This window comes from Scomber japonicus, chromosome 3 (genome assembly GCF_027409825.1).
Source record: "Scomber japonicus isolate fScoJap1 chromosome 3, fScoJap1.pri, whole genome shotgun sequence".
In the NCBI taxonomy this organism is placed as follows: Eukaryota; Metazoa; Chordata; class Actinopteri; order Scombriformes; family Scombridae; genus Scomber; species Scomber japonicus.
Genome location: NC_070580.1, coordinates 28622873 through 28641040, shown reverse-complemented (window position 1 = coordinate 28641040; position 18168 = coordinate 28622873). Strand labels below are relative to the sequence as shown.

Sequence of the window (18168 nt, the reverse complement as noted above, 5' to 3'; positions counted from 1 at the left end):
GGGAGGGGACTTCCTTCACTGCCTATAAGTACAGTGGGATTCCTAGTTATGATTGTAGCGATACGGGGCAATGACAAATCCAGAAAACAAGTTGATAACATAACAGGAAATATATAAACCAGAGCAAAAAAGGAAGTACGTAATTATTCTCATCATCTTTTTGTGGTTAAGATATTAAGAAGGCATTACATCCTCCAATTACACATTTTGCTTGACATAAAAAAAACATTATTAAAACTAGTAAATCTCTGTGCAACCATTAATCACAATTCAGCGTCGGTAACACTTCTGTGGTGATGCTCCAGCCGCAATGCCGCTGCCACCGCCGCTGTTGCTTACGAGCGTGTTGACTCCGTGACTCAGCCTCCCTGGAAGTTTGTGACTCTGCTCGCGAGGAATGCAGTTGTTCCTCTTTACCGTTATAACCTAATGGCCCACTGCCTCACCCTAAAGCAACTCCAGTCTCTTCCCGGCTTTCTATTAATAGAAATCCGTCAGCCAGCACAAACTTAAATTATCACAACAATATCAGCAGCAGCTTGAAGAAGAGAAAAGAGCGAGTGTCCATTTTTTTTTTTTGTTTGGCAGAAGAGAGCGCTGGCAGGGTGACAAGGGAGCGCTGGGATATGAAGCGCCTGTGCAGTGATGATTAAAAAAAAAAAAAAAGAAAATTTCAAAACAGCTGCACATGGATTTTGTTGCTATGACAACAATATCTTGACAATTTAATAAGTGACAAGGATGAGAAAGGAAGCAGATTGGCGTTGGCTAACTTAATACTATGTTAACAGAAGGTTGGCTACACAACTAAGAGCAAGCTTTACAACAAACCTTACCAGCATCACTCAGCGTTCGGCCAATCTGCTCCCTTAAATGGGATGTTCTGTCTTTGTTAAGATAGTTTCAGTCTGACATATCAGAAAGCTTGTCATAGACCGACAAAAACAAGCCTCTCCTCCATTTTCTTGATGAGTCCCACCCCCATCTAATATATCTAATAAAGGAGAAAGGAGTGAGAGTGGCACTTTTCTGAAAAGTTGAGGGATCTTTAAGCTGAAGCACCAAAAAAAAGTCATAGTGCTCTGGAAAACAAATAAATAAATAAATAAATGAAACTGCTGGCTCTCAGGAAATAACTCTATATGGAACCGAGCCCTAAGCAGATCTACTTAAACCCACCTCTGCTTAGCTCAACTGCACAGTAGATGAAGAATAAAGAAAACACAGGATTTGCAGCCCCTTGAGGGTACCAATTATCTTTGCACTTCACATAAACCCCAATTTGAAAAACATTTTCTCCCACAGCAGTGTCCCAAAAGTAAGTTTCCCCATTCAGTGTGTGTTTGCGTCCGGGTGTATTGTTGTCTGTGAAAATGAAAGTGACTGATAACGTTGCCCCCTTGGTGTGTGTGTGTATATAACAATTTGTCCTCCTGCTATCTCTATCTTTTCCATTTCCTCTCTTTGACAGTCTCCGTACAACCCTGGACAAAATGCTGGCTCCGCCCCACTAGTGTATTCTCCCCAGACACAGCCAATGAATGCACAGCCACAGAGTCGCCCGGTGAGTCTTCCTGCTTGTCTCAGGTTTTACGGCACACCTGCCTCCCTAAACCCTCTTAAACCCCCCCCCCACCACCACCACCTAACAGTTTGTGGTTTACTGTGACTGCTACTGAGGGTTTGTATTTCATCAAGAGATCTTCACATGCCGCAAAGAGAGCTGCTTGAGTGTTGACTGACCTCAATCTGCTTACGGCAGTGAGGCACATTACCACAGGCAGTAGTTCTTTAATGAGGTCTCCATCATTAGCCTCTTTAGTGGCTCCTTACAGGCTTGTTGTGGTTGGTGGAGCTGTATCACCTGGATCAAAGGGTAGCAGGAGCTTACCACCAGTGTCATTCCTTGTCCTCTTCCATCTTTACCAATGTTACACTACTATCTGAGTACACTCACCAGCAATTACTACAGGCATTTAACACCATTCATAATTAATGAAAGTGAAAACAGTAGAAAAAAAAGGTGATAAAAAAATAACAAAAAGAGAAGGAGTTAAATCAGTCCTGTGAGAAGTGGAGCACGGTAGGTTTGGTTGCCCTCATGCCGGAAACCTATCCAACCATCCAGCAGCCAGATCATTGATTATTTGGGTAATTAATGAGGAATAGCAACCTCCCCCAAACCGAACGTACATCAATAAGCGAATCCGATCCGTCTCATTTCTGTTATTTGTGCGGCCAGAGTACAACTTTGGATTCAGCATTGAGCCAGCATGAAGTCTGTTTAGTGTTTTACAGATATTTAAGCTTTTGTGAGGCTTTGATCTGATTAAATCATCCATGGAGCCTAGAGTCATAAGATGAATTACATTACTAAAAACCTGTAGAGTTTACTTTGCACTAAGGTGTTTTTATTATATTTTATTGTTTTTTTTCCACAAGCTTTTAAATGGTGGCTGGCTGTTATTGTCTTACATAGTTTAAGATGTCTATAGCATACGGTGCCTGTGTGAAATTCGTAGTGTGAAATCAAGCTGCTTTGCTGTTTTAAAAATAGGCAACACCAGAATTGCTAGATTTTTTTTTTTTTTTTTTTTTTTTTTTTTAGACCTGAAAATCTGCCACCACGACAAGCCGAGTAAGAATATATCCAAAAATTGTATTTCCTTTGCCAGCATTTTTGTATCCAAGTAGCTTTACTTAATAATCTTCCCCTGGCTCCTACCCAGCCCCCATCAGGAGAGCAAGGCTAACCAGACCTCAGTCAAAGCGTGTTTACACACACACAGTAAGGCTTGTTTTAAACTGTGTGGTAAGTAACAAGAGTGAGTGGATATTAATTTAACTGCAGTACATAATTCACAGCATAGACTTTTAACATCATTCCAATTCAGGAAAATCCCAAATTGTCATGCAGATACACACTTTGACTTTGGGGTTTGAGTTCTGCATCATGTTTCATGTGTCTCTAAAGCTTTTGTTGCTCTTTGGGGTTTTTTTTTTTGTACTGTGTATTTTCAAGCATCTGCCTTCATCTCTCATCTTTATCTCTGTGTCTCTCTCTCTCTCTCTTTTTATGCTCTTTTCTTGCCCCCCCTCGCTTTGCCATCACTGCTTCAATGCTCCTTGCTGGACCTCCTCTCCTTCCTCCCCCACCAGTTTGCTACGGGCCCTCGACCAACTCACCATCAGGTAATTTACCTTTGCTGAACCCCTCTCTCTTGCTCCCTCTCTCTCTCACATCATCATCATCATCATCATCAACGTCATCATCATCATCAAAGCATTTTTGCTAGTACCTGCTGGCAAAGGGCCGTCTGTGGGCCGTCTGCCGTTCTTTGAAACGTCTCCGATTTGAATGCCTTCAAGTATCTTGGATATAGTTAAAGAGATTTGGACTTATCGCAGAGTTTGTTTAATCAAGATATCCAGGTGCTCAGATCTGTGTGCGGAATATTCATGCTTATTTTTATGCTGAGATTGATCAGAGAATTTAATAGTTGGTATCTTTAATGGTCCTTTATAAGGTTTAAATGTAATGAAACATGTAAGTGTGGTAGGTTCTGAGTGGAACAAGTAAGCGCTGTGATTATAAGGCTGTTTACATGATAGGAACTTGTCTTTCGTTACATTAAATTACATTAAACTAGGCGTTGCTCCTCGTCGTCTCCTGATGAAAGTTGCTCAGGATTTATTGGGACGATCAAAATGCTAATTGGTATTATATCTGAAATTTATATTAGCATTGTGTGAGTCCTTTTTATGTTTTACTTGTTGAAGAAGAAAGGATTAGAAACAAGGAGAAGCCACCTTGTGCAGCTCTCTCTCTTACAACTGCATCCACCACAATTCAACAGGCTTAACAGGCCACTTAGTCACTGATCAGCTGACTAGTGCCGGTCTCACCATAGGCCCAAACACACAGCGCTATTATTACCTTTAATATTCTATGTGTTGGGATGTTGGCGTCTTTAGTTAGCTGTCCTGTGAAACTTGTTTATTGTGTGTCAAACAAGACATAGGCAGTGAATATCAGTTCTTGCCCTCCCCATTTTTGATAGAGAGAAGTTAATTTACCCTTTTTTTTCTTCACTTTTTTTACTAAGGAGACCAGGATGGATCCTCCTATGATATTTTAGCTTTATGTCAGAAAACTGTTGTTGTCTCACTGATTATTAATCTAAATCTGTGTGACTTTTTGCGATGGCAGCACCTCCGGAGACCACCATCTCATTTACGAACAGTAATTACATCAAAGTTACTGCAATTAAACTGTTTTCTATTTTTATTTGGGTATGAACGTTGTGACTGACTACAAGTCAAATTGTAGATGGACACAGATGACAGCAATATTATTGATTATTTCACATTGCTTATTGACTAGTTGACATTATTACTTGATAACTTAAATAATCAGGGTGGGGGTAATTATTGATTTCCAGGGTTAAAGAGAAATCCCTCAGCGGTCTGGTTGGCTGCAGTCCTGGAAAGAGACGATGTTGTGTGATTGAGTTCATGAATAACATTTGTGTGTAATTTACATCCTGGATCCTGTTAAGCTGACGGTTGACCCTCCGTGAACCCGGCGTCATTAGATTATGAAGGGTGTGTTAATGAGTTCACGTCGGGCCGCGCAGTATTTACGACGTTGTTTGTGTTTTACCCTCGTGGAACGCTAACGGTGTCGAACACGTCTGGGCGCTGATATTCAGTCCGTGTGACTTCCTGTTTTCTTTTTGTGTTTTGTTGATTTATGATTTATGATTTATGCGGCCGTCCACTTTTAAGATTGATGTGTTAGTCACCCCTCCTCGACCCCTCCTCGCCCTCCAACCACTCCCCAAAAGTTGTATCCTGTGTAACTTCTTGTCTAACATCCTCACCTTCTGGAAAGTTGAGTGCAAACAATATTTTGTGTAACAGACTATAAATAGTATGCTGTTTAAGTGTGTCGGGTGTGTATGCTGGCATTAGCGTGAACACACACACACACACACACACACACACCCACACACACACACATACATATACACAAGTGCATGCTCTGGCTGTCACAAACTGGCGCTTGGCTCTCTTGTGCCACCACGGAAGTGGAGTCGGAAAGCAGATGAAGCTGAACAGTGGCCTTTTATACCGATGGAGAAAAACGGCCATTGTCGCCCCCCTCCCTCAACCCCCTTCATTCCCCTACACGCCCCCCCCTCCTCTCCCCTCCCCACCCCTCCGCAAAACACACTCGATGCACAGCAAAGAGAAAATTAATTCATTTGCTCAAAAACATAAGTCTGTCCTCAAACAACCATCATCATTGTTTCATGTATTTTCCTCCACTTATCCGTGTAACCAGTTTCATTGAATTTCAAATGCAGCTTGTATGTGCGTGTGTGTGTGTATATGTGTGTGTGTGTGTGTGTGTGTGCGTGTGTGTGTGAGTATGTGTGTGCGTGTGTGCCAAAAAGGTCGAAGTCAGTGGAAGTTACAGTTAAACAAATAAGTGTTGTTTCCTTCAGAGAGCTCTTCAGTGTCAGTGTGTAAATTACTGGATTAATCTGTAAGTTTTTATCTTTGAATGCGTCGTCTGTTTGTTGTTTAGATAGTGAGAAAATGTCACATAGTAGTTTGAACTTAACCCATTTTTCTTTGTTAGCATTTTCACCTTAACTTCACCTAAAAGTATAAAGATGGACAGCTTTTCACTTTGTATAAACTGACCTTCGACGCTGAAGGAAAAAGATGTAGAAATGCAGATAAAGAGAAGTTCAGTCAGGGTGAAACGATTCATATCATTTAAATCAGTCTGAGCTAAGTGTGTTTTTTTTTTTCTTCTGTTCTCTACATTAAAACTCACAAAATGTCAGAGCCAAAATACCCAAAACGAGCAGGGCAGTCCATAAGATAGACGGGCAGGGGAGGGGGAGGGGAGGAGGGGGGGGTCTTTTACCTCCTCTGTTGTTCAGTCAACGCTGCAGTTTACAGCCAGGTCTGTGGGGGCTGGAAAATGCCAATTTGGCAAAGCGAGATGTGAGACTGGTGCATTGGCCTAAGTGCTCGTTTTCAGAAAGGGAATACCTCATGGTGTGTGTGTGAGTGTGTGTGTGTGTGAGACAGAGAGAGAGAGACTTGTGTGCATGTTGCTTACGTCAGGATGGCATATGGCCACGAGTTGAAATGCTGATACAATTTGACCGTGACTGGTAAGCTTTTCCCACTCTACCGCCCACTGATGATAAACCAGCGCTCATTTTATATCCTTCCATAATTTATTTATTTAGTTGAAGTGATTCAGGACCAGCCGTCGTGTCATGTAGATGGAAATAACTAGGTAGTTTCCTGTGTGTGTGTGTGTGTGTGTGTGTGTGTGTGTGTGTGTGTGAGTGTGAGTGAGATTGCTTACCTGCTTATTCTGTATTGAGGCTTCAGTCTCCCATTGGCTCTTCTCTCTCTCCTGCTTTCAATACTCAAGGGAGGATTCAGGCCCATCCAGGTAACATTAACCTCTGTCTCTGCGGACCTGCATGGCATGATGAAGGATCATCCCGAAATGATCCCTTCCCCACTAACGTTTAACCCCTGCACACCCCCCCCTCACCTCCTCACCCCTCCTCTCATCATCAGTAGAGTGAATGCTCAGTAGACGGGTCCTTTCTCTTCATTTTATCCCTTTTCTTTGTCCCCCGTCTCATCTCGTAGAGGATCATTACTGGACTTTACTTTTCAGTTCCAGTCATTTTTTCTTCATCCATTATTCATCTTTAATGAACTTGCACAGATTAATGAACAGCATGCGGAATGAAGGAGATATAGTATATTTCTCCTAATAATATGTTTTTTTTTTCTCCAGCTTCATTTTATATGTTAACCCTTACAAACTGTTGGGGTCAAATTTGACCTGCTGTGACAAAACACCCTGAATGTCTTGATTGATCTTGATTGATTCACAAAAATGAAAATGTTTTAAAATATTATACTTGTGTATTGGTGCTACAAATTGTTGTCCATTGAGGCTGTTCTGGGTCAAATTTGACCCGTATCTACTGACACGTCTTTTCATGTCTTAGGTTAAATAGGACATGGATAGTAGCTCTAAAAATGAGTGGTGTAAAACCTAAAAAATACACTCTCTCTGCTCTCTGAACCATTAATCAAGGTTTAATCACCCATTAAACCTTGATTAACCATTTATTAGTCAGTCAGATCGGTTATTGAAGCTTTCTGTTCTGATCTGTGGCTCAAAATTGGGTATAGACGCTTTTTATGAGAGGAACATACTGAGAGGATGCAGAATATGAACAGTATGTAAGGGTTAATGTGATAAGAAAGTGTTTTTTTCTTTTCTTTTCTTTTTTCCTTGTAGATGCCCGTTGGATGTTCAGTGATTATTTTAAAGTTACAGACTTCCTCTTTTCATCAAGTGTTGAAAAGTTGTTTTGTCTGTTTACTCGTATTTCTCACCATGTAAGCACTTTTTCACCCAGGCTCTCTCTCGGATAGCCGCTAATGAACAGTTTCCTGGTAGTTTCCCAGATTTCCACAGGGCCATTTACAACAAAAGCCATTAAACTTGATTTATTACGTTTTAAAGGTGATTTCCCTCCTGGGTATTTTTAGATGGTTTTACAGCATTGTTGATTCTGCTCTCCATCAGCGGGATCAGCACACTGTGACTCCTTTTAGTTGGGAGTCCTCAGATGTTTGGAAGCCGGTCACAGCTTTTGGTAGCGACTTTTCTTTTTAGAATCATTCAATCATTCAAACGTAAAGCCCACCCAAAAACTTTTAACCCCATTGTGACACTTCCCTGTATAGAAGTCATTGTAACTGTAGGCATCAATAGTACAGTATATTTCAGTGTTTCTATGCCCCTTTTGAAACGCATGAAAGGGCCATATTGATGCCTGATGGACGGAGGTATGCCGTGTGTCACACATTGAGCACACAACTGTAAGGTTTGACCAAAGCAGCTCAGGCACAAGAAGAAGAAGAAGAAGAAGAGGTATTTGAAGCCACTCAGCAGTCCAAGTGTTTTTATTTTCTGCAGCTGTGGAGTCTGCTGCAGCATATTACTGTGCAGTCAGACCGGCCAAAATGGAGAAGAGAAAAAAAAAACAAACCTCCCCAATACCAATACCTGAAAAAATAGGAAAATATATCAAAAAAACAAAACAAGAAGTAATAACAAATTTACACTTTGGCTGTGCCCTCTTTTTTTTAAGGTTTTGGGCCTCTGCCTCAGCAGGAAACATTAATCTGTACAGTCTCTGCCAACACTGTCTGCTCTGCTTCGCTTTAAAAAAAAAAAAAAAAAAAAATTCTTATATGGGATAAAGTTTATTCTACTACAGGAAACATCATCACACAAAGTCCTCATCTCTCAGTAGATACTTAAAATATGAAATATCAATCACCAAATATTCAACAGATATATAAACCCAATGACCCCACAGGCTAACAACAGCATAAACCACTGTTGTGTGTGTGTGTGTGTGTGTGTGTGTGTGTGTTTAGGTGTGGGCTATCTCCATGGCAACCGTTAGATTTTTTAGTTGATCTCGTTACGTGCTTGTTTGCGTTTGCAGCGGCGGCAGCATCTGGTTTCACTTATCTTAACTAAATGTCAAATTTGTCCAAACTGCTCTCCGGTTAATGCCGGTCCATCACAGTCTCGCAATCATCAAGGGGGGGGAAAAAAAAAAAAAAACTAGCACGAGAAGTGAAACTATCGGTTAAATCACATTACATCTTGATTACAAAGAGAACAATGGAATGAAAACTCAACTGAAACTAGACATGGAGCACAAAACTAGAAGATAAAAGATAAATCTGCCACCGTCATTAATATCTTTTAATGCCAAATTGACCTGCTTTTTTTTTTTTTTTTTCCTCTCTCTCTGATGTAAGTTGCTGAACAAAATGAAGGTGGAGACCACAAAGATCCTTTTACAACATGTACGAACTTCAACAGTAGGAACCTTGTGCTGTGCAGGCCATATAGTGACTTGTTTTTAAAGCCTCTGTTCAGTTGGTTAAATGATTATAGGATGAAATATTTAGGACCAAAGAGTCTAAACAGGGAGCCGTACTCCCTATATTGTTGTCATTCATATTATTACTCACCAGCTAAAGCATTAAATCCAAACTTCTGAGATGTTTAGCAACGTTATTCATGAAGATAATCAGTTGATTTGTAGAGTTTTACAGCGGTATGAAAGTGTGCGTTCGAAGCTTTGTTGTGAATCATCGGGAGCAGTGATTGAAAAGTTTAGAGAAAGATTTAAAGTCCTGCTGCTGGGCCTCCACTTTTCCTTTTTTTTTTCTTCAGTTGCTGATAAAAACAGGGTTGGCTCACTGTGAGAAATGTGTAGGCCAAATGGTGAAGACATCTGAAAAACTACTTTTTTTTTGGATTTGAGATAAAGCGTGACAGCATGCTGAAATGAGACTGCTGCCTCTAGGATAGTGCTTAATATCTTTTTGTTTTCTCTCTCTCTCTCTTTCTCTCTCTCTCTTGCTCTATCTCTCTCATTTGATTCCTTCAGTTTTTCCAGAGGACTCAGATGCAGACTGCGAGGCCCACCATCCCTACGAACACACCCTCCATACGGCCTGGCGGACAGACTCCCACAGCGGCTGTTTACCCCACTAATCAAGCAATCATGATGACCATGGCACCTATGCCTTTTCCATCCCCACAGGCTGCTCAGTACTACATCCCACAGGTGAGACCGGCACACGGAAATGGATCGATCTTATTGAATATAGCAGCGGATAACTTGAATTATCTGCCCATATTTCAGGATCAGCTGCATTATAGATTCCTAAAAACATTTCTCCAAGTTTGATTTATTGTAATAATCACACAATGGTAAATGGACTGTGGTTTATATAGTAGTTTTCTCTTCTACTGACCACTCAAAGAGCTTGACAACACATTTTATTTTACCTGGAACGACCCTTGAAGAGGAATCACACAAAACAATATTAAGTAAAAGAGAAAAAAAGAAACAAATAAAAGAAAATATTAGGAAAAATGTAATGATGTAAAATGGCACAATGAATAAATGCAGTTAAACAATTAAGATACAGTGAAGTTAAAAACACTTACAATCAAATAAAACAAGGTCCGAGCCAATGCCAACACCCATTCACACACACACACACACACACACACACACACACACACACACACACACACACACACACACACACACACACACACACACACACACTCAGCAATTTGGGATCCAGTATCTTACTCAAGGACACTTCAACATGCGGACTAGAGGAGCTGGAGATCAAACCAGCGACTCTCTTAGTGGACACACAGCTGCCACTAAATGAACAATGATCTAAACTTGTCTCTTAAGCAAAAATATTTTAATTTGACATTTTTTTGTAGTGAGTGAATACAGAGAAAATACTCTTTGGCTACAGCAGCTACTGATTAAAGGAATAATTCAGTATTTTAGGAATTGCACTCATTTGTTGTTGTTGTTTTTTTTTTTTGCTGAGTTAGATAAAAAAGATCCAATAACACTCATTTCTACTTGCTGAATATGTTGAATGTGAGGCTGGAGCCGGTCCACGGTTACCTCAGCTTAGCATAAAGACCGGAAACACATGGGAACAGCCAGACTCCGAGAAGTGACTGAGCTGGCCAAGAAAAATGTCCAGCACGTAACCCCCCCCCCCCCTCCCCTCCCCCCCTTAAATCCACCGGGTGTTGTTTTAACATTCAGGTTTTAATATGGATTAAACAAACAAGATATAAGATATGTTAATTAGTGAGCTGCAGAGGTGCTGATAGACGGATTTTGTTACCTTTAGACTATCAAAACTGACTGCTGGCAATAAGCACATTGACTCTAGATTCATGTGTTATTGATTAACAAGGAAGTGAATATTTCCCAAAATGACAACCTATTGAGTTACTAGAAAGATAAAAAGCAAAATGGTGTAGAGCAGATTTTACAGGAGACTGAACCAAAGTCGGATTTCTCTTTCAACGATATAGCAAATAAATTTCACCTCGTAAAAAAAAAAAAAAAAAAGTATTGAGTTTATATATTTTATTATTTAATGAATTTGTATGAACCTGTTAACCTCTCTTTCTTCTTTTCTCACAGTATCGCCACAGTACGCCTTACGTGGGACCTCCTCAGCAGTATTCTGTACAGCCTCCAGGGTCTGGCACCTTCTATCCTGGTCCAGGGCCAGGGGAGTACCCTGCTCCATATCGTGAGTCATTAATCCAACACAGACACACACACACACACACAGACGCACACGCATCACATACTATTTCCACGCCCGTATCACATTTCAAATATGATCTCAGTTGCAAGAATACACACTACCCATCAGCCTTGTGTGCCCTGAGAGAGGGGACCTCTAAACTGTGTTGTACTAAAACATGTTTCTTCTTGTCTCTTCTTCTCTTGTGTTTGTTTGTTTGTTTCTTCTTTTTTCTCGTGAACTCTTTCAGATCCCCTCAGGTACCACCCACCTGTCTCACCCTCTGTCCCTGCTCCCGTACAAACAGCTGGTCCACCCTACTACCCAGGACAGACTGTGTACCCCCCCTCACCCCCCATCATAGTGCCTACACCACAGCAACCTCCACCACCAGCCAAGCGTGAGAAGAAAACAGTGAGTACCTCAGTAGTTCACCCGATGTCCCGACATTAGATAATAAGATGCTTTTTAAAAAACTCTGAGTTCCAGTTTTAATGCTTTTAATGTTAAGAATCAGTTGCTTTCATGTAGGGTCGTAAGATAAAAGGGGCGAAACTTTATCTGGAAATTTTAATCTATGCGTTGAGAGTAACAATACATTTAGCCTGGTCTAAAATATTTAATGTTTTGGGGCGAAAAATGGAAATATTGTACATGTTTAATTAAAAGACAGAATTTAAACTAGCTTTTATGCTCTTTTGTGAGTGTTTAATCATGACTATAGCACTCATACCACAAATGTATGTATAGCACAGCTAATTTTGAGTCTGTTGTAACACATTGAAATACTTATTTTTAGATATCACTGGCCTATTTCCTTTCGCCGTATCTTTAAAAAATAAGAAGGGTGGCATTGTACCACACACTAAACTCTCAGAGTACTGTTGAATATAGTGGCTTTGGCAAACACCAGTATGCTTACTGCAATACCAGGTGTGTTTATTTAATGGCATCCATCAGAGATGACGGAGCGTGTGAGCCACCGTAGCGCCAGATGTGGCTCCAACATTCCCCAAAAAACCCGGTCACATGACATTAGTAGCGGTCGGTGCAGCCACACTGTATTTACAGCTAGATGTGGTGCTTTTGTTTAGCTTGTGACAGCACGCTGAATTTGATTTTGTTTTTTGGAGTGTGATGCTCATTTCAGGACACGCGAGAAATGATGAATTCCTAATTTAAGTCCTGTCCCTTGTTATTTTGTGTATTGCTTTGCAGCTGTGTAAGAAAGTGGCTGCTGATATAACACAGACTCCTTTGCTCTCCAACATGAATAAAATACGGGTCGCTCTGAGACTTGGGTGCTTTAGTGAGGTCTGTTTTTTTGCGCCATTGTCCTCCCAGATCCGTATCCGTGACCCCAATCAGGGTGGCAGGGATATCACTGAGGAGATCATGGCAGGGGGTTCAGGGAGCAGGAATTCAACGCCTCCTGTCGGTCCCCCCTCCTCTACCCCCACCCCTCCACAGGTATGGCTCCACAGGCTGAATGTTGTTTTTTTTTCACTCTCTCTCTCTGACACTCTTAACACACCAATCACTTACAGTACTTACATAAAGAGCAGCTGATTAGACTCGATCTTTGGCTGAGGAGAGGAAGGACGTCTCATGTTGCTTGGTATGGTAACAGAGTGTGCTTTAATCTTGTGTGACAGACAGAATCTGCCCTCTATCTTTGGTCATTTATTCTGCAGTCTGACTCTTATGATGGCATTCTGTGCACAATGTTACATGCATGTTGTTCATTGCACAGGATTTATTGTATATATAAAGAATACATGTTTACATGATATAAGATAAGATGGATCTGTATTGATAAGTGACACAGCAGTACAGTGGGAAAAGGTAGCAGTGTAAGAGGGATAAAATATATAAATAAGATACAATATACAGTAAACAATGTTGTTTTAGGAGTGCTATAATGACCATATGTAATTATATCTCAGTCTCTTTATTAAGATACAACCAGAACATACAGGAAATGTGTATGCAGTATAAAAAAAACAAAAAACACAAAAACTAAATCAGAAAAAACAGCTTCTAGAGGCTAAAGTGGGAAGTATTTAGTGTGACCTCCCCTTTATACTTGAGCAATAGCAGGAACCTGGCTCCCTTAAACCTACATGAAATGGAACCTTAATTAATAATAATAATAATAATAATTCATAATGTTACATTTTGTGTACATATTTTCTGTATCTCCTGATTAAAACTTTGCTAAAACAACAAAGCTAGCGGTGGCCCAAGACTGTTCCACAGTACTGTATATAAATGTGCACTATGCATGAATTCCTTAGATTATAAACATGTATGTAATGTTGTTGGGATTAACATAGTAAGGACAGCATCAGTCTTTTTTTTTTTAGTGGGAGTGGGAGGAACTGGGAGCTGTGGTGTTGTGTAGTTGAATGTCCGTCATATACAGTCATACATTCCTGGGATTATTCAGCTCATAAAGTCTTATATATAATAACAACAAAAAGAATCATTTCAAAAACATGATATACAAAATATGTTTAGTCATTGTGCAAGTTGTGAAAACCTTTTTACATTTAATTCTCCTAACAGATGTAATGGATTCAATGTGTAATCTTGTTATCAGCTGTTTTATATCTTACACTTGCTTCCTCTCTGTCACTGTTATTACTCACTCACGATCTCTTACAGTAGACTGCATACATACTGTCTGTATTCTCCTGCTCCTTCTACAGAATCCACTCAGACTCTCACATCTGTCAATTCTTTCATCCATTGTGCACGAGTAAATATAAAAAGGCAATAGTTGTCAGTACTGATCTCTTGGACTATTTTAATAGATTAAAAGAAAGCTAAGCCCCAAATTTTGCTGGATTCTGAAGAGGGACATTGTGACTTCTTTTCCTTCCTGTGCCCTCTGTGGATGTTAACAGTGTCTTTCCTCTCTTTCTCTGTCTTTTTGTGCCCCTTCTTGATTTTATTTTCTTCTTACGTATCTACATCTTTCCACCTTTTATCCTTTACTCTGCTTTTTTTTTTTCTTGAGTGTTTCCCTTCTTTCCTGCCATTCCTTCTGCATCGATCTTCATTCTCCATCTTGTCTCTTCTGTCTTGCATTTCATTGCCGTCTGCTAATGTAACTACACCCCCATCTGACTCTTTATTTCTGCTTAATTCTGCATTTGGGCTTGTTTGTTTGTGTGCGCGCGCTTGCCTACATCTTTGTGCCCGTCTTTTTCTGGTTTTCTGTGTTGCTAGTTTTTATGGCCGCACCCTCATTATCCTCACATTTTCTACCTCAAATCGCAGCAGCAGCAGCTGAGCAGCAGCCAGACTCCAGAGCAGCAGCAGCAGCAGCAGCAGCAGCAGCAGCAGCCGCAGCCTCCTCAGCCACAGCAAGCCCACTCTGGAGGCTACACGATGGAGCCCCCCCACATACCGCAGCCACAGCAGCCACAGCAGCCACAGACAACTGGGGCTTCAGACACCAAACCAGGGCCAGGTCTGCCCTAACACCCCCTCGCTTTCTTAAAAAAATACATCCACAACTCCTAATAATAGGGCTCCCACTCTTCAGTTTTAACCATATATTTAGTTTTGAAATTGTAAAAAATACAACATTAAATCCTCCTTTACAGAATACTGGCCTGCTCTGCTCCTGTGTCAGCCAGTGGCGTCTTTGGGTTTTATTTTCCCACAAGACACTATTTGCTAAAACATGGATTGTGTAACACTTTTCTTTTCTTTTTGCACAATGCACACCAAATACCTTCACTTTCATTTTCCTTACATATCCGAGTGAAATGTCAACAGGCTTCTTTGCTTTTCCCGCAGTTAACTATTATATCAGCATTTCTTCTTCCTTTGTCTAGAGGTTTATTTTTAAAGTTCATACAGCAGTTTTTAAGCATCTTAATTGATACCTTCACGTAAATGTTCCAACGTATTGTTTGGCTGGTTTGTGTCGGTCACAATCTCTTAATTGACATTAATTGCAATAAGTGGCATAATTACAGCAAAGGCCTCATCCCCAATGAAATGTTAATTAGTTTAAAGACTACTCAAAGCCGTGTTTTCCATCCAAGCATCTTTACACACATTATCTATTTAGGAAACCTGTTATTACAGTAAGTGATGCAAATCCTTGTAAAACCTGTACCTGAGCAGATCCCATTCTGAAACCACATATTTATTATTCATCTCCACTCCTCCTCTTCCTCTTTCCCCCCCTCAGATGAAACGCCAAAATTGGAGCCAGTTGTCCAGAAGTCTTCCTCACCTGGGATTGTGCAGCCCGAAGCCCCCGTAGAGAGACTGGAGGCCAACACTCCTGCAACTGAGCCCTCTCCTCCTGCCGAACCAGAGCTTCCCTTCCCCGCCACAGTGGCCGCCCCCGTCGCTCTCCCGCTCGCGGCGGCCAACACCAGTGAACGTCCCTCAGCCAGGGAGTCCACTGCTCCAGCATCGTCTCCCTCCCCCTCCTCCTCCTCCTCTTCCTCCTCTGTCGGGGAACATAAACCGTCTTTAGCGCCACTTCAGACTCCCAACATAGACAAGCCTCTTTCAGAAGCCCCACGAACTCTGGCTGCCTCCCCAGCGCCGGCTCCCAAAGCTCTGAATGGCCTTGCAGACTCTGGGACTGAGTTGGACCCCCCAGCTCATGAGCCTTCTCTTCTGTCCACAGCTGCACTCCAGCCCCAGGCCTCCACTCCTGCTTACAGAGAAGCCTCCTCTTCCTCCTCCTCCTCTGAAACCTTGCCCTCTGACGTAAGACCAGAGGTGCCCATTGCTGCTGCGCTCGCCTCTATGCCACCTGTGGCTGTGGTGCCAGTCACCCTGACCTCAAGCCCCGCCCCAGCTTTGCCAGTTATGCTCCCGCCAGGCCTTCCGCCTCTAGTGCAGGCCACAACAGAGGCCGATGAGCCCAGCAAGTCCTTGGACACTAAAGACCTCGTCCCCAGAGCGGGGACAGAGGCACATGGAGGCATTACTGACAGCAAAACAGAGTCCCAGCAACAAGCACTCACCAGGAAGAGTCCCACTACAGGTACTGTATCTGTCACTTGTGAAGGGTAAATCCAGATGTGACTTTTTTAAAGGTTTACTGTAAAACATATTAAAACCCAGAACATTTGTTTATGCTTGCTTTTACTATGTCTAGATAAATAATATTCTGGCATGTCTCAGGATTTAAGGTTTTATGAACTGTACAGCACACACTGCAAATAATCTCTTATCAAACACCACACTGACACAGATTCCCAGGAAGTAGGGATGGGTTCTTTTGATCTGGTTCCCTGTTGGCAGAATACCTGCATTTGTTAAGCTCCAATGCTAACAAATCTCTTATCGGACCTTTTTTTATCTCGCCTCAGTCTGAAAGATAAATGTATGAACAAGCTAGAAGTAGGAAGAGTTAAATGAAAAAAGCAAAGATTGACAGTTCATTAAATGAGACTAGAAATGGGAAGAATGTCTGCTGCTGTTATAAATCATTGAAAATAACAACTTTTTTCACCTTCTCTCTGCTTTTTCAAATCAAATATTTATTTTTGCTCAGGATTTTTAAGTTTAATTGTATTTTGGTGAGAGATCAATGAGGTTTAATATACTTGGAGAGTGTTAAAGGCATAGCTAAGTAACTTCAAATCATTTTATTGTCAGGCTTCCACGATATTGAAATTAAACTGTCGAGCACCCATCACAGGTTTAAAATATACCTAAGAATTATTTGTCTAGTCTGTTCAACCTAGATTTAAATGTAGACAGTTTTTAGGGATTACTAATACAGACTGAAAGATTTCTGTCTTGTGTTTTTTAAGTGAAAAAAAAAAAGTCCTTTTTAATCCATTATGGTTTGGCTGTTTGCTGCCTGGCTGCGGCTGACTGCACGTTTCTGCTTTTGTATTTTCCCGCAGTAAATCAGACTGCTTCTGCTATACCAAAGACCTGGAGGAAACCAAATGAAGGGATCTCTGCTGGAGATACACCCCAAAAGGAGGAAGAGGTAAGAAAAAACACGCAAACTGCACATTCAGAGGCCGCAAAACCTGTGAAAAATGTAAGATAAATGTTTTCTTGTCCATTCTGGGCTACTGTAGAAACAGGACGGTGCAACATAGCGGCCCTACGTACACATTGAATATGAACCATCTTAAATTTTAGAAAAGTTCAACTTCAAATTATGTTCAGTATATTTCTGCTTATAGTCAAATAGACAATAAATGATCATGTAAAACTGACCTGCTCTTCAAATAGGCTTCTTACACTGCCTTCAAAGTATCAAAGAAGGGGGGGGGGACACAGATTATGTGAGCGAGCAGAGGAAAGGCATGATGTAGGCAATAGTTCAAGTGTAAAATGTTTCCACATGTGTGGTGGGGGGAAAGCAGACATAAATGACTTTGGGGTGTCGTTATCGTCTGACTACGACAGCAAAGGAGTTATCCATCATCTTCATTGCTTGCCCGGCCCACTGTACGTATAATCAGCTCTGCCCCTCTCTTGTTTCTTCTCCTTTTTATTGTTTGTTGCTGTGAGACAATTCACAGGTCTAATCAGGAAGTTCATGTTCTGACTTTAGTGGGACTAATAAAAAGTGCAAAAATATACAACTGCAATGACTAAAAACAGCTTTTTAGTAAAAATAGAAGCAAAAGAATCCCTTTTTTTTCCTTAAATAGTGTTAAATGTACAGATAGAAATATAATGAAAACCATACCAGCATCATTTTGTCCATTGTTACTGTTGGGCTCCTATTTTCTTGCTTTTTCTCTCTGTATTTCATCATCTTTCATCCCTAAGTCCCCTGCTTTCACTCTGTGTTTATTCATTCATTCCTGTTTCTTTTCCTCCATTTTTTTTACCCTATGCATCCACCCCCCTCTGCAAATGACCCCCTTATAGTTCTGCAATGGACTGTCACATATTTATTCTGCAATTAAGTGTCTTTTTTTTTTG

At 41.0% G+C, this 18168-nt stretch overlaps 1 protein-coding gene across 1 annotated transcript in view; it reads left to right on the top strand.

Annotated features, from left to right (window-relative positions):
• Positions 1-18168, top strand: part of eif4g3a (eukaryotic translation initiation factor 4 gamma, 3a) — a 53623-nt gene that overhangs the window by 15445 nt on the left and 20010 nt on the right. The window contains exons 3-12 of the mRNA XM_053316601.1: positions 1472-1564; positions 3160-3192; positions 6464-6484; positions 9537-9716; positions 11124-11235; positions 11483-11646; positions 12577-12702; positions 14518-14710; positions 15443-16255; positions 17127-17215. Of these exons, the coding sequence (XP_053172576.1) occupies positions 1472-1564; positions 3160-3192; positions 6464-6484; positions 9537-9716; positions 11124-11235; positions 11483-11646; positions 12577-12702; positions 14518-14710; positions 15443-16255; positions 17127-17215 (1824 nt within the window). The remainder of the gene's footprint in view (positions 1-1471; positions 1565-3159; positions 3193-6463; positions 6485-9536; positions 9717-11123; positions 11236-11482; positions 11647-12576; positions 12703-14517; positions 14711-15442; positions 16256-17126; positions 17216-18168) is intronic.